Genomic DNA, 24,161 nt, shown 5'->3' with positions numbered 1-24,161 from the left:
TTCTTAATACAAAAGCTATAATACTATACTATAGAAATTGGGGAAATGTTATTCTATCATATGATAATATATATTTTATTAAAAACAAGTTAATATAAAAAGTGTGGCTCAAATGATTGTTTAAATGATTATTCTTCTCTGTTCTTGGTGGCAGCTGACTTACTAACAAATTTGTTTGGCTGATAAATCTGTAGCTACAAATAGCACAGATTTCTGAAAAGTTTTGTATAGCTTATCACTTAACTGCAAGAAAACACCAGTGAAGATTGGTTGCAAAGACACATTTGCAGCATGTGAATGGATAATGGAGCTGAGGTCATTTGTTTATCAACGGGGATCTGTGTGCATAAGCACAGAAGCATCTATGTCAGCCTTGGGCAAACTATGGCCCACAGGCCGGATCTGGCTGTTCTATCCGTTCTCTTGCTCTCCCCTCCCCTCCTTTACTTTGAATTTATATTAGTTCACACAAACACTCCATCCATGCTTTTGTTCCAGCCCTCCAGTCCAGTTTAAGAACCCATTGTGGCCCTCGAGTCAAAAAGTTTGCCCACCCCTGACTATGTAATGGGAGTGAGGGTGGGGAAAGAGGACATTTTTTTTACTTTTCACATCTTAACATCACACCACAAGCATGGATACCTTTACAGTGAAAACCATGTCTGATATTCTTCAAGCGGAAGTGAAAATTATTATTAAAATGTTAAAATGTTGTAGCTGTATGTGGAATAAAACTGCAATTTTACTAGAGGGCAGAAAAGACTAATTTTATGTTTTTATGTAAGGTTTGGGAGTCTTATAACTGCTCTTAAAAATATCCTAAGCAAAATAAGTTTAAAGAGGCTAAAGCATTAAGTTGAAAATGCCCCATAATTCTTAAGAATTTTTGGAAGATCTTGAGATTGTGGATCTTGTTATTTCCAACATGAAGATGGCTTCAACTTTAGAAGTCACCTGTGAAAATCTCTTATATCCAAATTTAGAAGAACAAAAATTATAGTTTTGGCAAGGCAAGGGAACGAACAAAGCAAAGCGTTAGCAATGATAGTCACTGTGACTTAGATCAAATATGTCTGGTTTAAGCTCGTTCTGTGTTAATTTTCTGAGGTACATTAAGTTTTAAGATACTTACATTGGATTCCGTTTTTTAAAGACCCTGCCTGTCTTTAAAAAACGGATGATGCAGCAAAGACATAAAATCCGTTTTGAAGCTTCTCTTCCTGCTTTGTCACATGATGGTGTTTATGAGAAATTTGGTGTTCTTAAATCACATCCTGATTAAAATGTGCCGGCTGAGTAGGTTAAAGATAAACTTTGTATAGGTCAAAGATACTAGAATGCATGTAACGATTAAGGCAATTTAAACATCTGTAATAAACACACAAAAGTGCATAACTGAATGGTCTAATTCTGAGCAAAGATGAAGAGATTGTTTTTGCTGATAATGTTTGAATGCTAGAAAAGTCACTGAAGGTCATTAATAAAAGAACTTACACAACTCAACTCCAGGAAGCGAACAATCCATCTGAACACTGGGTAAAGGACCGGAATAGACACTTCTCCAAAGAGGACCTACTGATAGGCATATGAAGAAATGTTTAACGTCACTAATCATCAGAAGGATGCAAATTAAAACCACAATGAGATATCACCTCGTACCTGTCAGAATGGCTGCCATCAGTAAATCAATAAATGACAAGTGCTGGTGAGGATGTGGAGAAAAGGGAACCCTCGTGCACTGCTGGTGGGAATGCAGGCTGGTGCAGCCACTGTGGAGAACAGGATGGAGTTACCTCAAAAAATTAAAAATGGAACTCCCATTTGACCCAGTGATCCCACTTCTGGGAATATATCCTAAGAATCCCAAAACAATATTTTGAAAGAATATATGCATTCCTATGTTCATAGCAGTGCAATTTACAATAGCTAAGATCTGGAAACAGCCCAAATGCCCATCAGTAGATGAGTGGATAAAAAAGTAGTGGTACATTTACACCAGGGAATACTATGCACAAAAGGAACTCTTACCTTTTGCAACCTGGAGATTATTATGCTAAGTGAAATAAGCCAGTCAGAGAAAGACACACTCTATGATCTCACTCACATGTGGAATCTAATGAACAAAATAAACTGACAAACGAAATAGAACCAGTGGCTTAGATCCATGGAACAGACTGACAGTTGTCGGGGGGATGGGGGTGGGAGGACTGGATGGAAGAAGGTGAAGGGATTAGCCCAAGAACATATATGCATCACCCACAGACACAGACAACAGTGTGGTGATGGCCAGAGGGAAGGGGGTGGGGGCTGGCTGGAGATGGGCAAATGGGGGAAAGTGGGGACATCTGTAACAGTGTCAACAATAAAAACAAAGTTAAAGAAACTTCAATATTCCAAATGGATTATTCTGAGATATGACAACAGATGTGTGAAAAAAATTATAATTAAGTGAACGGAATTAGTCACCGATAAAAATGATGCAAAAATGTGTTACTTGTACGAGTTTTTAAAAATTTGTTGAATATTCAAACACAATATGATTAATGTTTATATATTTGTATGGTTTCTCATATAAACATATCAACAAACCACAAGAGAAATTTGGTCAGACCATGTGTACTAATGATTTGCAAAATAAGTTACCATAGATTTAAGTGACTAGTGTGTGGACATATGCAAATTTATCAGATTGTTACTTAGAATCCACTATATAAGACTGTGACTTCATTAAGTAATTTTCTTATAAGAAATTAAATTTGATGAAGTACATGTGCCTCTTGAAGTTTAAACCAAGAGAGGTAGGAAAAAGGAACTTGAAGAATGGTTTTTTTGCTTCTAGAAATACCTGACTTGGATTATATCTCTTTTCTTCCCTTTTTCTTGCCTTCTCCCTAACCTTGATCCTCAACGTGGATGTTCATATACCTACCACATCTTCACCTAATCTCTTCTAACCCTCTGACCGTTTTCATCTTGGCAATGCAATTGTGGGATTCATTCATTCATTCAACATCACAAACAATAAACAAACCAAAGTGGTTAAGACCTGGAACTTGAAGTCACATGACTTGCCTGCATCTTGGTTTTCACAATTGTTTATTAGCCTTTAGACCCTGGAAAAGTCGTTTATCTTCTGTGTATGTTTCCTCATCTGTAAAAAGAGGGTACGAGCGATGCCTATCTCATAGGTTGTTGTGAGGAATGAACGAATCAATATATGTAAAAGTCTTATAACTGTGCCTGCCTAACATGTAGTAAAAACCGTATAAATGTCAGTTGCTTTTATTGTTGTTGTTGTTGTTTTTTAGCGACTATGTGCCAAGCATTCTACTACATATGTGGATTATATTGGTGAACTAGATAGGCAAGGCCTTTGGAAAAGTCCTTTTAGATGCAAACTATCCCAAGTTTACTATCTCAGATTCTTTCTCTTTTAATATGTTATTTATTGATTTGAGGGAGGGAGAGAGAAACATCAATGATGAGAGAGAATCATTGACCGACTGCCTCCTGTATGCCCCCTATTGGGGATCAAGCCCGCACCCGGGCATGTGACCTGACCTGGAATCAGACTGGATACCTTGTGGTGCATGGGATGGTGCTCAACCAACTGAGCCACAGGGCCAGGGCTCCATCTCAGATCCTGAAGTGGACCCTTCACATCAACGGAAGACACAATTCCTAGGACTGGCACAGATAACAAAACCCTCTGACCACCTGTTTCTCGTTTCTGTTGCTATCACACATTCTTGTCCTTTGTTTTGACATTAATTCTAGCTTACACTTGCACCCTTTCCATTATTCAACCTACAATTTTCAAACCCTAAACTAAAAGTAACTCAAATATAGTGAAGACTGATCATTATTATAGTTATACAAGAATCAGCTAGTTAGATCACCAAAAAAAACACCCACAGGAACACCCTCTGACTGTACAGTCAATAAATTGTAAGATGTGACCCTCCCCATCAAAAGATAAAAAGTTCTTAAAAAGATACATGGCTGTATCCTAAGTACGGTGGAAGTATTCTTCTTCAAAATTTCCATAAAAACTATAATGGGATGTTTTTAGATATTAAAAGGTTGCTCTTTCCACTCCTTGTTAACTTTCATTTACCTATTTCTCTTCATTTATAAATACTGCCTTCAGGGAAAAGAATGAATAAAACCTTAAAAGAGCTAAATCCTAGGCTTAGAATTCCAAAATAGATATTCCTAGTATGAGCTTTCTTCCCCCTCCCCCTTCTCTGCTCCCTCCCTCCAAGACTAAGGCACTCTCTCCAGGAGAAAATGGTTTTGCTGCCATTCCACAAGGGCCTGCTTTGGAAGATCAGAAGCTCAAGCCCTGAGGGTGTGTCACTGAGCACCTGGGGGGCAGGGGAAGAAGTCAGGGCTACCCTCTGCCCTTCTGTGCTTCCAGCCAATGCCCTACTGAGGGTAAGATACGACGATCTGTAACCTTACAAACACTAACTTGTAGGCCTTAGCAGGGTGTCTAGGGAAATACTTCAGGACAGTGAAATAAGCGTTGGTAACAGATACCCGGTTTCCATACAGATCTACTTCTCTATTCTCTGTATTTGGCTTTCGTTTAACAAAGAGTTGAAGAGTTCAGTGCAAAAAGAGAACCATGAAAGAACTAGCAAAGATACAAACACATGCAGAATCTTGGGATGAAAAGCGCTTTCTAAGCCCAGCACTGCGAGTGCCCCCAAAAAGAAGGAAACGTGGCTGCGCTCCCCTGAAGGCTGGGCGGGCTGGACAGCGTGCTTCTCACGTGGGTCTTGCAGGGAGGCCTGGGCTCCTGGCTGGGTTTGGCCATAGACCGGAGCTCCTAGCCATCTGCATGTCCTGCGGGGCTGCCCGAGAGCCCAGACACCACGCACGGCCTTCTCCACGCTCCGCGGGGTCCGCAAACATAGACACGCTTCCGACCACCAGCACATCGGCATCCATCGAGGGCAGTTCGGCCACCCACAGAGCTCCGTGAGGACCCTCTCCTCTCCTCTCCTCTCCTCTGGCCTCCGCAGTGGGTTTCTGTCTTGTTTTTTTGTTTTGTTTTTTAAATATATTTTATTGATTTTTTACAGAGAGGAAGGGAGACGGATAGAGAGTTAGAAACATCGATGAGAGAGAAACATCGATCAGCTGCCTCCCGCAAACCCCCTACTGGGGATGTGCCCGCAACCAAGGTCCATGCCCTTGACCGGAATCGAACCTGGGACCCTTCAGTCCGCAGGCCGACGCTCTATCCACTGAGCCAAACCGGTTTCGGCTTGTCTTGTTTTTTTTAATGTTGTTCATGGAGCTGCTGGGGTCATGTGCACAGTTACAGGAACATCGGTGCCCTGGCTTAGCAAGCAGACGTCCTTTCTGCACCAGGGCGGGGGCTCCCCCGTGTGCAAGCGGTGTGGGGAGAGGCGGGAGGGAGCCTGAGCCCCACCAGCCGCTCTCACGCGGGGGCTCAGAAAGGCGCACCCCCTTGTTAAGTGGCTGTAGACACGGTGCCCTGCGCCAGGACTGACACTGTCTTCGCCTGCTTGCTGCCTCGGAGCTTCTGCTGCTGCTCAGGGTGCTGGTCCAGTTCCTTCTCCCACGGCAGCTGCCTCAGGGGTCCGGTGAGGCAGAGGGAACCCTCTTCCTCCTCAGAGCTGACAGCCCGGGTCCTGCCCTTCTGCCCGGGAGCAGCTGGGCTTCCTGTCACTGCTGATGTGGCACTTTCTAGAACTTCATGTAAATGCAGCCACCCAGTATGTAGCTTTTGTGTGAGGCCTCCTTCCCGTGGCCTGTTTTTGAGGTTCAGTCCTGTTGTGTCAGTAGATCATTTCTTCTTATTGCGGAATAGAGTTTCATATATAGATAGACCTCAGAAACACTCAGTTATTATTATACTTCGAGTTCCATCAATAATATATCGGTAGACATTTGTGCTTTTTTCTCTTGCTATGTAAACAACTACATAATATCTCCATTTTGCTTCTCAGCCTGCAGACACGTAACTATTTCCTACCTAACCCTTAAAAAAAAGTTTGCTGATCTGAGCCTGACAGGTGAGTCTAGCTCGGAGCCCCACCCTAAAACTACTGAGTCAAATCTGGACTCTAACAAGCTGCCCAGGTGATTCATATGCACATCGAAGTCCAAGAAGCACTGGTGCCCCCCGCACCCTCAGTTCTAACAGGAAACAGTGCATGTTGTACGTGCAAAAGTGTGCAAGCTTATGTGCGTGTTTATTGAGAAACACAATCTATGACTTTCAGAAATTATTATCCAAAATAAACTCATAAAAACCCCACAAAATACATAGATATGTACAGGTTGGAAACTCTAATTCTTATTTTAAAATTATCTTTTTACATATAAAATATTCCACAACCTTAAGAGTATAAAATCGTTTTTACAAGCTCCTGTTGAAGCATTTTCCAAAAGAGCAAATGCAGCACAAATAACTCTTCTGTCTTCTATACAAGGATGTGCCAGTGATTAGTAGAGATTAACAGGTGATCATCTTCATGCATGTGATCCACAAGACCAAAGGTCACCAGGGTTTTAGTTTACCATATGCTGCAAAATTCATGCAGCAACCCCCCTTGGCATGTGCTTCCATTATACACACCTTTTAACCCACAGATTAAAGTCAAATATCAAACCATTCACTTGCATTCCTATTAACATTTGCTCAAAAAAGTATCTGGAACTGAAGCTTTTCTCCTCTCTATGCAAAACTATTTTCAAAACCAGAGAAAACGGATTTATATGTAGTAATTGTAACTGTACCGTAAGCAGTAGCAAATAGTAGTTTATTATCAAACTCAGATATATGTTCAGTTGGTAATCGTCTAACCAACAGCTGTAATCTTTCTGGATTTCCTAGGTAACATTTGAAATTAAATGGTATTTATGTAACTACTATTTTAGATAAAGTTTCATGCTTTCACTGATTCAGTTCTATCAATTTTAAGTTCCTATTTGAGGCTCTTCATAAAATCCTTCCAAATAAAGATTTTAAATCTCTTTTCCATATTTATTTCATTAATGCTAGCCAAAAAATAGAAATTTGTCCTTTTCAAATAATCTTTTCCAGAATTTCTTGATTCACTTTGTATCTTTTTGCACACGTTAGTTCTAAATATACATCTGAACTCTAAATGACTTCTGTTCATATTAATAGTCCATAACAAGCTATTAAATCTTCCTTACAACAGGCAATGATATGCCAGAACATTTGCTCTGTATTCTGGTACTTTCATGAAAAGAACCTACAAACATCCCCAAAATAATTATAACACTAGCATTTCTTCACTAATAAATACTGTGTTTTCTATTCATATAACAAATTTTAGCAATAGTCAGAAACTGTCATAGAAATTGTTCAAAAACAAGGACTTTTTGGATTTATTTAATCTTACTTGATAATGTATATGCATTATGCTTAGAAAGAGTATTTGGTCCTTTTAAGTACCTCGGATAGTCACCTAAGTTAATCCTATTCTGGAAGATAACGTTGTTTCCATGTTATTGTTAAGATCTCAGCAGAATAAAATAAGTAATATGAGAGTACATCTTTTTGTTTCTGTTTGGGGTTCTACTAATATTTATTACTTACTCTTCAGAGAGCAAGTTGAATTTGTGAAAAACAAAGCAGATACATTATATTCTATAATATCTAGTTTTTTAAAAAATTAATTAAAAATAGAAAAAAATGTAATAAAAAGAGGGTTACATTTAAAATGATGTGCTTCTCTGGAAAATACAAAAGCACATAAAATCCAAATCTGACAAAAATGTTGAAAAGGGCATGCTAAAATAAAATTCTAGTTAAATATAAGTGATTAGAGAATTTATAGGTCAGAATGCGATAAGCTCTAATTTTAAAAAGTCACCCCAAGTGCTTCATCGGAGACAGCCTCTCAGATGTGTAAGGCCATGATGGAGAGAGGCAGGGATCCTGAATGACGCCGAGTCAGAGCATCGGTTCCGAGGAAAAGCCAATGACAGTTGTGGAATCTGCATCTGTTCGTTACCACGCTGTCCGTTTTCCAGAGCATGAGACTAGGCGGTTTTCACCAATGACGTAAATGGAAGTGTGCTTAGAAACAGCTAAGCAATGTGTGCAACATGCAAAAAATGTGATGTTACAGCTGAAAAGGAATCCGCTCTTCTTCGCATTGCTATTTATATAGACGCCTCTTGGTTCTATTTCTATGGACCTTTTCCTTACTCGGTATAACTAAAAGAATGACTCAACATTCCTTGAATGTTTAAAATTTCTACTACTTTTTCTATTAGGCTACAAAATCTCTTCCACCAAGGTGTATGGAATGGCTTCCAGAGGACCTGAGTGATTTTGAAAACGGCATTATGTTTGCTTGGTGAGTATGTGACGCATGTTTAGATGAGTAATCTTCTTATGGCCATTTCCATTTCAAGGGCTCAGCTTTAGAGGCAATGGATAGACCTCTTGGACATGTCATAGCTGGGGGCGCTGTCCTTCCCTAAGAGGTTCACAGTGGACAAAAACATACGAAAGGCTCTGGGAGCAAAGTGCAGAAAAATAACCAACCTCATTTGTTCTACAGGGAATTCCTCTCCCACTTTGAAAATGTCAGCATCACCCCCTCCCCTTCGCCCCCTCCCCCCCAGAACACAGTTTGGGAATGCTTTAATAGATGATTAGAGATATTTAGGCGGCAAAATGTTAAAAGTAAAAATGGCCCGGCTGTGAAAAACTAGTAAGTTAAAAAATAATCTAAAGAAATCTAAGAGAAAAGAAATGGTCGGGGAGCCCTTCCTCTTGTGATTATCCACTCATTCGACAGATACTTACTGAGCACAAGTCGGCCCAACACCGTGCTAGGCACTGGGTATGCGGCTGAGACCTCCTAGAAGTTGCTCCCACCCCACCCTCACCGTCTTGCCCGGCCCCAAGACCAGGAATCTTTTAGAGAAAGACTTCTGTGCATGAATAAATGCCAATTTCAGCTCTTACGTAGGGTTAACCTTGTTTCACAAGCACTGACACTAGTAAAGGCACTTAGCAATCAAGAAAACAACGAAATGCTGATTATATGAAAGCTCTCTCAAAGCTGGAGAGGGAATATGAAGCAGCGAACTTTTGCCCAAGTTAAAGATAACAAGCCCTGACCGGTGTGGCTCAGTGGATAGAGCATCGGCCTGCGGACTCAAGGGTCCCGGGTTCGATTCCGGTCAAGGGCATGTACCTTGGTTGCGGGCACGTCCCCAGTAGGAGGTGTGCAGGAGGCAGCTGATCGATGTTTCTCTCTCATCGATGTTTCTAACTCTCTATCCCTCTCCCTTCCTCTCTGTAAAACATCAAAAAAAAAAAAAAAGATAACAAAACAATGTCAGTGAAAATATCTTGTTCTTAACAATGGGCAAGATGGAGGATAATCTAGAAATACAGATAAGCACATGATGAATAATCTTTGCTTTTTAGGAATATAATGATGATTTGGATATTTGAAATAGTTTTATGATTCAATAGATAAAAATGCCATGACCCATATGATTTTTAATTAATTAAATGGTACCAATACTGCAAAACAACCCCATTTTTATTAGGGGATATGTCCAATCAGAATATAAACCAGCCTAGAGGGCTCTTACTCTTCAAATCTGGGATAATCTGAGCATAAAATAACTGATAGTAATGGATTTCAACTATAGAATGAAAGACTTCATGAGTGCCTACCAATAAAAGTAAATAAAGGAGAAAAAGTTTTTTCTTAAAATAGAATTGCAACTAATAAAAGTGGTAGAAATGACAGAATTAGAAAAAAAATAATTTGTCATGAATACCCCAGACCAGAGGAGACTAACAGAGATGTGACAACTGAATGCAACAGGGGTCCCGGACCAAAGTGAGAACAGTGGAATACGTAACAAAATTTGGAATGACTCTTTTTTCTTTTTCTAGAAAGGGCATTGGTGGGACAACTGGCACAGTTTGAATGTCTAGAGCAGTGGTTTCCAAAGTGGGGCACAAGCCCCACAGGGGGGCAATTTGAATTTTAAGGGGGGCAATTCGAGAATGAGTTATTAACAGTGAATTTTTGGCATTTCTTATGGTTCTAGGGGCCTCATATACAGTATATAAATATATATATTGTGACATATTTAGGCATTTCAGTTCTCTATTCTATGTTTTGAAACTTTATTTGCTATTTTTTCATATCACTTCATATTATATTTTTAAACAATTTCTTAGTGATTTCTTCCTCAGTCCTTCAATTGTCCTTTCGTTCTTTTATTTTTCTTTTTCATGGTGCCATGTTCTTTGAAAGCTTGTTTAGAGCAAGTTAATGGCCTTTTAGGCTTCCTTCCTGTGAATAGGAGCTCACTTTTTGAATAATAAGAATTGTATGTCACGGGGGGGGGGGGGGGGCTGGGGCGGGGGGAGGAATTCGGGATTTTAGAGATGCTTAGGAGGGGCGTGGCCAAAAAACGGGGGGAACCTCTGGTCTAGAACATCACTGTGCAACAGAAATTGATGTGATGATGTGAATAGTCTGTACATCTGTGTCCCCAATATGACAGTCACTGGATGCTGAGCGCTTGAAATGGGACCAGTGTGACGGAGAAACTAAGTCTCTAACTTAAGTTTAATTAATTTAAATGTAAATAGCCACATTCACATTTGACTAGTGACTATCATATTGGATGGCACAGGTTTATAGATTAGATAATAGCACTATGTCAATGTCAATTTCCTGATTTTCATAACTGCATTGAGTTAGTGAGACTCCTTATTTTTAGGGTGCATACAGTGAAGTTTTAAGAGGTTCAGTGGCATTTGTGTGTAACCTCAAGACTTTAAAAAGTTTCAGAGAAAAGAAAGGAGAGAAAATGCTAAGGCAAATATGGTGCCGTGTTTAATATTTGGAGTAAAGGGCACACAGAAATCATTGTACTATTTTTGCAACTCTTTTTTAAGTCTAACATTATTTCAAATTAAAAAAGAAAAGAATAAAAAAGTTGCATAAAATTAGTTGTTTTCACCAGAACTTATTTGTAAATATAAATTAACCAAGTTCCTATTCATTACTATATTTTTAACTTAGCTTTTGTTTTTGTTTTTTTACTGATTTGAGTGAGAGAGGAAGGGAAAGAGAAAGAGGGAGAGGAACACTGATCGGTTGCCTCCGTACACGCCGCTGACAGGGATGGAACCTGCAATCTGGGTATGTGCCCTGGCTGGGAATTGAACTGGCCACCTTCTGATGTACAGGGAAATGCTCCAACCAACTGAGCCACCCCAGCCCAAAGCTTTTCACTTAATTTTTGCAACGTGAGCATTCAACTATTAATTTAATTTTCATAAAAAACTCCTCCATCACTCAAACAAGTATTCACTCCTTGACCAAAAGTGCATAATATAAGTTATTCTAAACTTTTGTAGTTAGCAGAGAAGAAAAGATAACAGAGCTCATATTTCAGCTTGCGTACTAGTTAAAGCAGAAAAGGTATCTAAAAGTTAAGGTCACTCAAGAGAACACAGACAACATGTTGGACATCTCTCTGAGAATGTGGAACAAGTACAGTCATTCCCACAGAATGAAATGGAAAGTCCTACGATGAGTGAGGTTTAGTGGGTTCGACCTTAGGAAAATAAACTGTAAAATGCCTATACATACCAGCCATACGTGAACAATCAAATGTCAAGAATGAACACTGCAGCAGAGAAACCAAGATGGCGGCATAGGTAAACACCTAAACTGCTGCCTCGCACAACAATTTCAAAACTACAACTAAAAGACAAAACGGACATCATCCAGAACCACAGGAAGGAAGGCTGGCTGAGTGGAAATTCTACAACTAGAAGGAAAGAGAAAAGCACACTGAGACTCAGAGGAGCTACAGGAGGCAGAGGTACTGAGACGCGCGAAGAGGACTGGCAACTGAGTGCGCAGCTGGCTTTCTCAAGCGGGAGGGAGACAAGCGGGAGCTCAACTGCGCTGAGCTCCAGTTCCGGGTGAGACTCTGTGGACTCAGACTCATACGGGGTGAAACTGGACTGTCAGGAAAGAGAAAAGCACACTGAGACTCAGAGGAACTGCGAAGGCAGAGATACCGAGGCACGCGCATGGAGAGGGCGGGCAACTGAGTATGTGGCTAGCTTTCTCAAGTGGGAGGGAGACAAAAGCTCCCGACTGCACTGAACTCCAGTTCCGGGCGAGACTCTGGGGACCTAGGCTCATTCGGGGAGAAACTGGACTGTCTGGCAGTGGGTGGAACTCAGGGCAGCTTTCTCTCAGAGGTGCTTGCAGTGATTACCATGGGACACTGAGACACAGGGATCTTTTAGGGCAGGGCTGACGGGAAAGCAATGCTGTCTGCTCCGCCCTGAGACTCCGCCCCATCCAAGCTGAGCACAGAGGCTTTTGCAAGTCTTGTCTCATAAGGGTGTCTCCAGCACAGAAGTTCTGCCAGCATAGCAATTCCTCCCAGTGATACCAACAACAATCAAGGCTTAACTACAACAAGACTGTGCACACAGCTCACAAATGGGTGCACCAAGTGTGTCCACCTCAGGTAACTGGAGAGGCTGAGCCACTGGGCCCTATAGAACACCTACCACACAAAGCCACTCTATCAACTCAGGGAAGCAACCAAAATGCGGAGACAAAGAAACAGGTCACAAATGAAAGAAATGGAGGAAAGCAAATGACTGGATATAGAGTTCAAAACCACGGTTATAAGGTTTTTCAAGAATTTTCTAGAAAAGGCCGATAAATTTAGCGAGACCCTCGAGGATATGAAAAAGGACCAACTAGAAATTAAGCATTCACTGACTGAAATAAAAAATATTATACAGAGATCTAACAGCAGACTAGAGGACCGCAAGAATCAAGTCAAAGATTTGAAATACAAAGAAGCAAAAAACACCCAACTGGAAAAGCAAAAGGAAAAAAGAATCCAAAAATATGAAGATAGTGTAAGGAGCTTCTGCGACAACTTCAAGCGTACCAACATCTGAATTATGGGGGTGTCAGAAGAAGAGAGAGAGCAAGATACTGAAAACCTATTTGAAGAAATAATGACCGAAAACTTCCCCCACCTGGTGAAAGAAATAGACTTACAAGTCCAGGAAGCGCAGAGAACCCCAAACAAAAGGAATCCAAAGAGGACCACACCAAGACACATCATAATTAAAATGCCAAGAGCAAAAGACAAAGAGAGAATATTAAAAGCAGCAAGAGAAAAACAGTTAGTTACCTACAAGGGAGCACCCATACGACTGTCAGCTGATTTCTCAATAGAAACTATGCAGGCCAGACGGGAGTGGCAAGAAATATTCAAAGTGATGAATAGCAAGAACCTACAACCAAGATTACTCTACCCAGCAAAGCTATCATTCAGAATTGAAGGTCAGATAAAGAGCTTCTCAGATAAGAAAAAGCTAAAGGAGTTCATCACCACCAAACCAGTATTATATGAAATGCTGAAAGGTACTCTTTAAGAAGAGGAAGAAGAAAAAGGTAAAGATAAAAATTATGAACAACAAATACATATCTATCAACAAGTGAATCTAAAAATCAAGTGAATAAAAAAATCTGATGAACAGAACAAACTGGTGAATATAATAGAATCAGGGACATAGAAAGGGAGTGGACTGACAATTCTCGGGGGGAAAAGGGTGTGGGGGGTGCGGGAAGAGACTGGACAAAAATCGTACACCTATGGATGAGGACAGTGGGGCGGGAAAGGCCGGGGGTGGGGTGGGAACCGGGTGGAGGGGAGCTATGGGGGGAAAAAGAGGAACAATTGTAATAATCTGAACAATAAAAATTTATTAAATAAAAAAAGAAGAAACACTGCAAAAGTTGTTGACTAGAAAACTGGGACAATAAGGAACAGAAAGTATCTAATTAATTTCAAGTCAGATTTCTCTTTCTGCACATTAATCCAGGATAAGCAGGTTTCTACTATCACTTCTCTGAAATCATTTTTTTCGGCAAGATCGTATGTTTACTTTTCACTAACTTTTTGTCCTTAATGTCTATACAATGTTCAATAACACAGACTATGCCTTCTTAAAACATTCTTTTCTCCTGGCTTCAATCATATATATTTTCTTTTTTTTAAAATATATTTCATTGATTTTTTACAGAGAGAAAGGGAGAGAGATAGAGAGTTAGAAACATCGATGAGAGAGAAACATCGATCAGCTGCCTCCTGCACACACCCCACTGGGTATATGCCCGCAACCAAGGTACATGCCCTTGACGGGAATCGAACCTGGGACCCTTGAGTCCGCAGGCCGACGCTCTATCCACTGAGCCAAACTGGTTAAGGCCATATATATATTTTCTTATTTTCCTCTTTTCTTTATTCTGCTTTTGTATCCTTTTCATGTTTCCCTTCCTTTACTCATTTCTCTTTTTTAAAATTGATTTTCTTTTATTTCTTTCTTTTTTTAAAAGAGAGAGAGATAGAGAGGAATGGAGAGGAAGAAAGAGAAACATCAATGTAAGAATCATCAATCGGCTGTCTCCTGCATGTTCCCTACTGGGGATTGATTCCGCGACCCAGGCTTAACTGTTATTTCTAAGATTCGGTCCTAGGCCCACATAATCTCTTCTCATTATACACACTATCCCTGGGTGATTTTATCATACAGTCCTGTCTTCAGAAACGCTGCGTTGCACATATGGGAATAAATAAATAAAAACTCCTATCCTAAACTATTCCTGAAGTCCATACCCCCATGGACTCGTGGGCGTATCTGGTTAGATGTCTTTCAGAAACCTCTAACTCTGCATGCCAAACCTTAAAATCATCCTCTCCGACCCCTATGCTTCCTGCCTCCCGACACTGCTCTTCCTGTATTCCCCCCGAAAATGGCACCACCGTTTGCTTGAGATAGAAGTGGGACTGGTCTGTGTTCCTTCTCCATGAGCTCCATGGAAAGGATCACCATGCTGTGTGCATCCCACCATCTAGAGTCGATTCTCCTTATCTGCAGTGGAGATGTTCTCCTAGAAGGAAAAAGTGACTGTCCCTCCTGGCCCGGGTTCTTTCTGCGTTTCTAATGCAGCCATTCAAGCTCCCAGTCGTTTCTCATGCTGAAGGAAAGGACAGGCAGCAGCGAGCACGTGGCTCAGGAAGAAAGGCCTGTCCAGCTGAGGTTTGGCCTGTGGTTTCCCACGCTTGTGACAAACTAGACTCAGCTGGATGGGAAGCCTGAGCCTTGAGAGGGTTTTTAAAGAAGTCACATTCCTTCCTGATTTAACCGCTAAGGTAGACGATGGGCTACCAAAAAGGCACCAGAGAAAGTGGATCCCACTGAGAGCATGTTCCTGAATGTGCACCTTAACTGTGGCCATGGACAAGGCCCTTCGAGCAGGAAGTCCAGAGATCACAGCAGACAATGGACAGAAGGGTTCCTCCCAACCAGCCCACCGGGTGGCAGGGAAGGAGGCGGCGAGGCCACTGCGTGCAGAGAGTGGGGATGGATATTGGGGCAGTCTGCTGGCTATCCTGCAGTGTCACAAACGGTCACAAACGTAGCAGCTGACAGTATGCACATTTCTCTCGGTTCCTGTGGCCGCTGCAATTCAGTTTATGAAGTCAGTGAGACCCTGACACCAAACCACAAAGACAGTACAAAAGAAGCAAACTACAGACCAATATCCCTCATGAATAGAGACGCAGAAATTCTTAACAAAGCATTAGCAAATAGAACTCAGCAATATATAAAGAGAGTTACTCACAATGACCAATTGAAGTTTATTCCAGGGCCACAGGCTGGTTCACTATTCGAAAATCCATGTATTCCTGCATGTTAACAAGATAAAGAAATATCACCATATGAACTGATGCATAAAAAGCATTTGACAAAATTCAATACCCATTTCATTTTAGAAAACTCAGAAAAATAGGAATAGAGGGAACTTCTTCAAGCTGATAGAGTACCTATAAAAACCTACAATTCATTGCAAAACGGAACACTTTTTCCCTAAAATGGGAACAAGGAAAGGATGTAACCCCCACTCTAACATAGTGCTGGGAGGTACAGCCAGGGCAACCAGGTGGAAAAGGCAAATAAAATGCACAGGGACTGATAAGAAAGGACGCGGCCCCATTGGAGATGACGACGGTCCATACAGAAAGCCCCATGCTTGTCATGACAACAGTGCGGGAGTGGAGAACAGATGAGCCGCTATCGTGGCCAAGGCACTGGGTGGAGGGGAAGCACACGAGGGTCCTCGTGGTGACGGAAGTGTCTGTGCCCTGACTGCTTCGCCATCAGTGTCCTGGCTGGGATACTGTGCTATGGAGTTTTACTGGGGTAAGGGTACATGGGCTCTCTGTTTTATCACTTCTTAAAATTACAGGCAAATCTACAATGATCTCAAAATAAACTTCCACTTTTAAAAATTCTTCACCAGTGACCTGGTTGGCTTGGCTCAGCGGTTGAGCATTGATCTATGGAGGTCACAGTTCGATTCCCAGTCAAGGGCACGTGCCCAGTTGCAGGCTTGATCCCCAGTGTGGGTGTGCAGGAGGCAGCGATCAATGATTCTCTCTCATCAGTAATGTTTCTCTCTCTCTCTCTCTGTCTCTCTCTCTCTGAAATCAATAAAAATATATTTTAAAAAAGCCAGCATGGCTCAGTGGTTGAGCATTGACCTATGAACCAGGAGGTCACAGTTTGATTCCAGGTCAGGGCACATGCCCAGGTTTTGGGCTCAATCCCCAGTGTGGGTCGTGCAGGAGGCAGCTGATCTGTGCTGATGTTTCTCTCTCATGGATGTTTCTATCTCTCTCTCCCTCTTAAAAACAATATAGAAACATATCTTTAAAAGAATTAATATTTCTCTCTCTCAAAAAAAAAAAAGGTTCTTTTTGGGAAAGGGAAGAGGTTGTGGGAGTTGTTTTTACAAAGCAGCACAGCTGGCTAAAGTCATGAAAGGGAATTTGAGAGTCTTTTCCAACGCAGACCGTGCCATCACACCTGAGAGTGAGACACCCGACGGCAAAGAGCATCGGCATAGTCATCGTGGGGTGAGACACCAGGAATCGGAGCTCTCCATCTCTCCCTGTGTCCACGCGTGTGTTAAACCTGCCTGCCTTTTGGGCAAGAGGACTGGATGATGTCATCATCACTTTGGTGGCTTCCAACACGTGACACTGTCGAAGTTCACACTCCACATCACTTCCCCTGTAGTACGTCGATATTAGATGCCAACGGCAGGGAAAAAGGCAAGTTGTTAAGAACAAGAGGCCTGCCAAAACCGGTGTGGCTCAGTGGATAGAGCATCGGCCTGCGGACTGAAAGGTCCCAGGTTCGATTCCGGTCAAGGGCATGTACCTTGGTTGCGGGCACATCCCCAGTAGGGGGTGTGCAGGAGGCAGCTGATCGATGTTTCTCTCTCATCGATGTTTCTAGCTCTCTATTCTTCTCCCTTCCTCTCTGTAAAAAATCAATAAAATATATTTAAAAAAAAAAAAAAAAAAAAAGAACAAGAAGCCTGAGGCCTGGGTTTAATTAAATCCAGTCTCTGCCACTTCCCAGCTATAAGACCTGTCAATTTACTGCATGTCCCTAAGGCTGAATTACCTCATCTAGAAAGGGGACAAGAATATTATAATATGTATAAGTTCTTTACACAATATTTTTCATATATTGAATGCAATAAATGTTAGCTATTAATCATAATAATAACCTTAGGTAAAAAACTGCTCTTAGAGCTCAAATATAAAAGTGTTAATTACTGAAGTGGTACCTAAAGTATCTTCTTTAATAAGGTGAGATGCAAGGATTAGGACATAATTAAAGTACAAACGGCTACAAGTCGAAATTACCTGCAGGAGGTTTTTGCTCAATATGGTCAATTCCCTAAGAAAGTATTATGTGCTCTGTGCCATAAATATGTGATTAAAAAATCCTAAGTTCCTATTTAGTTCATTGATGGCAGTTTTTAAGCATAAAACTGAACAAAATTATTATAGTGAATAATAATCTTTATATTCATGAATAATTTACATTTTAAATACTTTAACAGTTGTTTATCCTACTTAGAATACTAGTCAATTCATGCAAACAATAAGAATTTTATAAATATATGAATTTGTGTCCATAATAGTCAAATAATTTATCTTTAGAAATCAAATTATAATAAACTACATTATGGAACACTTTAAGATTAGAAATTAGATCTCTAAATATTAAAACGTTTGGGCCTGCGAAGGAGAAATTAACTAAGAAATTCCATCATTGTAAGTAACAGCTGCACAGTCGATATTTAATCACGATATTGTGGGACAGTTCAGGAGTGGAAGACGGGATTAACATATTGCCTTAAAACATTCCATTACTTTCTGCATCTGTTTACTGATAATAAAAGACACAGCTGTTCTGAGCGAAACTCACTAACAGGTGGGAAGTGCCAATTTGGCATTTTACATAAAAGTTACTCTCCTCATTTCCTTTTGGAATACTCTAAAATTATACTCCAAGCGCAGCTACCAATAACTTAAAGAACTTTTTATACAAATTTGGATTATTCTAGTCATTGAGAAACAGATACGCTCTTTCTCCGTGAACTCAAGATTATTTTTAAACAGCGCACATCCTGAACTAATTATAATTACCCCAGATGTTTTCCATAAAAATGGTCACACATTTAAACAGGGTTTCTTTAGCAACTGTTCTATATCAAATTTACTGCAAAGAGCATCAAAAGTATGAAGTAACACTGTATCAGATTCACTGTGTAAATGACACATGATAATGAAGCTTGAGCTTATCATTTATTTTGACAAATACTCAGCTACTCTGTAGCCATATGCGTGTAATCCAAGGCCCTCACGAGGAAAGCTAATATTTTTGTAATAAACTCTCAATCACTCACCTAAAGCATGTCAAAGTAACCAAAATTTGTGAACACCATAAATGACACCTTTATAGTTTTTATTTTTAAAACATAATACACCACAATCAACTGAAAATGTCCTGAATTTAAAAAGCTGACCCTATTCTAGTAATTTAATAAACCTGAATAACTAATTTTTAAATTTTATAAATTAAACAGTGACATGCTAAGACTATTACAAAATACCAGTGAAAATATTAGCATATTGTTGAAATATTTAATTTGGCCATTACATTTACTTTTAATATATAAAACTTAGAAAGGGAAAGTTAAGGGAGAATAGCAAAGGAGTAAAAGCATTCCAGTAACTTTCTTTTCTTTTTCTAAAGTAAAGACATTTGTCATAGCTTTAGAAAAAAGGGTTCACTAACATGTACATTTAGAGTCCTTGACTACGTCTATATTTTGAGATCTACACCTAAGAAAAAACATATAAAATATGAACATTTTGCTTAAGATTATACAAAGCATCCAAATCTCCCCCGAATAGTTCCTTTTCCTTGATAGCCCAGGTACAGACGATTTTACATTTAAGTTAAATACTCTACAGCTTTGCAGTGAAGTGTCCTGAGTCAGGTCCTTTTGTTACAATAGTTTTTCCAGTCCTTTTGGAAATGAATTAAGATCAATGAAAATTCTATTAGTTTGCTGTTTAAGTTTTTTTTTTAAATTCTTTGTTTAAAGTATTACATAAGTCTCCTTTTCCCCCCATTGACTTCTCCCCAGCCGCCCCTACCTCCCCAGCAAATGCCCTCACCACCCCCCCCCCCCCCCCACACACACATTGTCTGTGTTCATTGGTTTTGCTCATATGCATGCATACAAGTCCTTTGGTTGATCTCTTACCCCTCACCCCCTGCCTACCCTCACAGGTCGGACAGTCTGTTCGATGCTTCTATGACTCTGGTTCTATTTGTGTTCATCAGTTTATGTTCTTCATTATATTCCACAAATGAGTGAGATCATGTGATATTTATCTTTCTCTGACTGGTTTATTTCGCTTAGCATAATGCTCTCCAGGTCCATTCATGCTGCTGCAAATGGTAAGAATTCCTTCTTTTTTTACTGCAGCGTAGTATTCCATGGTGTAGATGTACCACAGTTTTCTAATCCACTCACCTGCTGATGGGCACTTAGGCTGTTTCCAAATCTTAGCTATTGTAAATTGTGCCGCTATGAACATAGGGGTGCATATGTCCTTTCTGATTGGTGTTTCTAGCTTCTTGGGATATATTCCTAGAAGTGGGATCACTGGGTCAAATGGGAGTTCCATTTTCAGTTTTTTGAGGAAACTCCATACTGTTCTCCACAGTGGCTGCACCAGTCTGCATTCCCACCAACAGTGAAGGAGGGTTCCTTTTTCTCCACATCCTCGCCAGCACTTGCCATTTGTTGATTTGTTGATAATAGCCATTCTGACAGGTGTGAGATGGTACCGCATTGTTGTTTTGATTTGCATCTCTCAGATAATTAGTGACTTTGAGCATGTTTTCATATGTCTCTTGGCCTTCCTTATGTCTTCTTTCGAAAAGTGTCTATTTAGGACCTTTGCCCGTTTTTTGAATGGGTTGTTTATCTTCCTTTTGTTAAGTTGTATGAGTTCCCTATAAATTTTGGAGATTAAACCCTTATCAGAGATTAATTTGCAATTAACATTGGCAAATATGTTCTCCCATGCAGTGGGCTTTCTTGTTTTGTTGATGGTTTCTTTTGCTGTGCAGAAGCCTTTTATTTTGATGTAGTCCCATTTGTTTATTTTCTCCTTAGTTTCCATTGCCCTAGGAGCTGTATCGGTAAAGATATTGCTACAACAAATGTCTGCTACTTTGCTGCCTATGGCTTCTTCTAGGATTTTTATGGTTTCCCGTCTTAGGTTTAAGTCCTTTATCCATTTTGAGTTTATTTTTGTGTATGGTGTAAGTTGGTGGTCTAGTTTCATTTTTTTGCATGTATCTGTCCAATTTTCCCAACACAATTTATTGAAGACTCCATTGTATGCTCTTGCCTTCTTTGTCAAATATTGATTGAGCATAATGGTTTGGGTCAATCTCTGGGTTCTCTGTTCTGTTCCATTGGTCTATATGTCTGTTCTTGTGCCAGTACCAGGCAGTTTTGAGAACAGTGGCTTTGTAATATAGCTTGATATATGGTATTGTGATCCTTCCAACTTTGTCCTTGCTCAAGATTGCTGCAGCTATTTGGGGTCTTTTTTTATTCCAGATTAATTTTTGGAGAGTTTGTTCTAGGTCTTTGAAGTGTGTGCCGTTGGTATTTTAATGGGATTGGATTGCTTTCAATCTATAGATTGCTGTGGGTGTATGGACATTTTAATGATCTTGATTCTACTAATCCATGAACATGGTCTTTTCTTTCATTTATTTATGTATTCCTCTATCTCTTTTTTTCAGTGTCCTGTAATTTTCTGAGTATAGGTCCTTTACATCCTTGGTTAAATTTATTCTTAGGTATCTTAATTTTTTTGGTGCAATGGTAAATTGGATTATTATTTTAGTTTCTCTTTCTGTGAGTTCATTATTGGTGTAAAAAAAAGCCATAGATTTGTGGTTGTTAATTTTGTATCCTGCTACATTGCTGAATTCATTTATTAGGTCTAGTAATTTTTTGAATGGAGTCTTTAGGGTTTTCTATGTACAATATTGTGTCATCTGCAAATAATGACACTTTTTCTTTTTCTTTTCCAATTTGGATGCCTTTTACTTCTTCTTCTTATCTAATCGCTATGGCTAGCACTTCCAGTACTATGTCGAAAAGGAGTGGTGAAAGTGGGCATCCCTGTCTTGTCCCTATTCTTAGGGGAAATGGTTTTTATTTTTGCCCATTGAGTATGATGTTGGCTGTAGGTTTGTCATATAAGGCTTTTATTATGTTGAGGTATGATCCCTCCATTTCCATTTTGCTGAGAGTTTTTATCAGGAAAGGGTGCTGAATTTTGTCAAATGCCTTTTCTGTATCACTTGATATGATTACGTGATTTTTGTCTCTCAATTTGTTTAAGTGATGAATCACGTTTATTGATTTGCAGATATTGTACCAGCCTTGCATCCCTGGACTAAATCCCACTTGGTCATGGTGTATGATCTTTCTAATGTAATGCTGGATCCGATTTGCTAGAATTTTGTTGAGGATTTTAGCATCTATGTTCATCAGGGATATTGGCCTGTAATTTTCTTTCTTTGTGTTGTCTTTATCTGGTTTGGGGATTAGGGTAATACTGGCTTCATAGAAGGAGTTTGGAAGTGTGCCTTCCTCTTGAATTTTTGGGAATAGTCTAAGAAGGGTAGGTTTTAATTCTTATTTGAATGTTTGGTAAACCTCTTCTGTGAAGCTGCTGGCCCTGGGCTTTTGTTTGCTGGAAGCTTTTTGATGACTGCTTGAATTTCCTCCTTAGTTATTTGCCTATTGAGATTTTTTTATTCTTTTTGATTGACTTTTGGAAGGTCGTATTTTTCTAGGAATATGTCCATTTCCTCTAAGTTGTTTAGTTTGTTGGAGCAGAATTGTTCATAGTATTTTTTTTACAATCTTTTGTATTTCTGAGGGGTCTGTTGTTATTTCTCCTCTTTCATTTCTGATTTTGTTTATTTGGGTCCTCTCACTTTGCTTCTTGGTGAGCGTGGCTAGAGGTTCATCAATCTTGTTGATCCTTTCAAAGAACCAGCTCTTGGTTTCATTGATCTTTTGTATTGTTGTTTTGGTCTCTCATTTATTTCTGCTCTCATCTTCATTATCTCCTTCCTTCTGCTCACTCCGGGCTTTTCTTGTTGCTCTCTTTATAATACTTCAAGTTGTAGAATTAGATAATTTATTACCAGTTCTTCTTGTTTTTTGAGGTAGGCCTGTAATGCTATGAACTTCCCTCTCAGGACTGCTTTCACTGTGTCCCATAGGTTTTGGATTGTTATGTTTTGTCATTCATTTCCAGGAAGTTTTTAATTTCTTCTTTCATCTCTTTGATAACCCAATCATTGTTTAATAGCATGCTATTCAGCCTCCAAGTGTTTGAATTTTTGTGATCGTTTTTATTGTAGTTGATTTCTAATATTATGCCATTGTGGTCTGAGAAGATGCTTGGTATGATTTCAATCTTCTTGTTTTTGGAGAGACCTTGCCTGTGACCCAATATGTGGTCATCTTTGAAAATGTCCCATGTGCACTTGAGAAGAACGTATATTCTGTAGCTTTGAGTGAAATGTTCTAAAGATGTCAACTAAGTCCATCTGATCTAGTGAGTCATTTAGGATTGCTGTTTCTTTGCTGATTTTTTGTCTAGAGGATTTATCAGTGGGGTATTAAAGTCCCCTTATGTTGATCTCTCCCATAAGTTTTTTTTATGTATTTGGGTGCTCCTGCATTGGGTGCATATATGTTTACCAGAGTTATATCCTTGTTGTATTGATCCCTTTAGTATTATGAAGTGGCCTTCCTTATCTCTTGTATGGCCTTCACTCTGAGGTCTATTTTGTCAGATATAAGTATTGCCTGGGTAGTGGGCTTGGTCCCGGTGGGGGCTGTGCAGGAGGCAGCCAATGGGTGTTGTGCTCTCACATCAATCTTTCTCTTTCTCTCTCCCTCTCCCTTCCTCTCTCTCTAAATATCAATAAAATATATTTTAAAAAAGTTAACAGAGATATAAAATTACACATAAGAAATGTAATACAAAGTCTACTAAGCACGAATGAGTGCTTAGACACGAGTGCTAGGGTACAGGAGTAGTTTATATTGTCCTGAAAAACACAAAAAGTGGGTTTTTGGCCAGGCAGTGGGTTAATGATTAGTGCAGAGTCCTACAAAGCATGAGTAAGTGGGAAGAAATAAAAACACACAGCTCTCGTGGTGATGGAACAGCGCAGGTCCCTCCAACCCTGAGTTCTCTTCCTGTCGCCTCCAGGGCAGCTCTCGGCTCACAGTGCTTCCTTTTGGTCTTCTCTATGTCTTTCCACTTTCTCTTTTCTTTATATTTAATTTGAATATTTTCTTCATGTTAATGGCTTTTAATCTCATTTTATTTGGTCTTTAATTGTAACCCACTTCAAATTCTTTTTGGAAATAGTGTATGAGTCATTTTTCTTTTTCTTTCAATTCCCCCCTTTTACCAGTGTTGTTCTCTTAACTGATTCAGTAATGAGATATTTTTAATATTTACTATTTAGTACTATTTTACATTTAATTGTAAATTTTAATGGGTATTACCACTCCATATCTGGTACCTGAGCTAGTATGGCTGAACAACAGGGAACCAAA

At 39.8% G+C, this 24,161-nt stretch overlaps 1 protein-coding gene across 4 annotated transcripts in view; it reads right to left on the bottom strand.

Annotated features, from left to right (window-relative positions):
* The window catches only part of PMS1 (PMS1 homolog 1, mismatch repair system component), a 106,161-nt gene that overhangs the window by 5,297 nt on the left and 76,703 nt on the right, over window positions 1–24,161 (bottom strand). For 2 of the 4 annotated variants that reach the window (XR_013960553.1, XR_013960554.1), the window contains 2 exons: window positions 15,735–15,798; window positions 1,660–1,769 (listed from right to left, as the gene is read on the bottom strand). Coding sequence is in view for 1 of the 4 variants with exons in the window: in XM_080667302.1 (XP_080523428.1) it covers window positions 15,777–15,798 (22 nt within the window). In the remaining 3 variants the exon portion in view is untranslated. The remainder of the gene's footprint in view (window positions 1–1,659; window positions 1,770–15,734; window positions 15,799–24,161) is intronic. The other 2 variants (XR_013960555.1, XM_080667302.1) reach the window with 1 other exon arrangement.

This window comes from Plecotus auritus (genome assembly GCF_963455305.1).
Source record: "Plecotus auritus genome assembly, chromosome: 5".
Lineage (NCBI taxonomy): Eukaryota > Metazoa > Chordata > Mammalia > Chiroptera > Vespertilionidae > Plecotus > Plecotus auritus.
The sequence above is the reverse complement of the archived record's forward strand: the minus strand, read 5'-3'. Positions and strand labels throughout refer to the sequence as shown.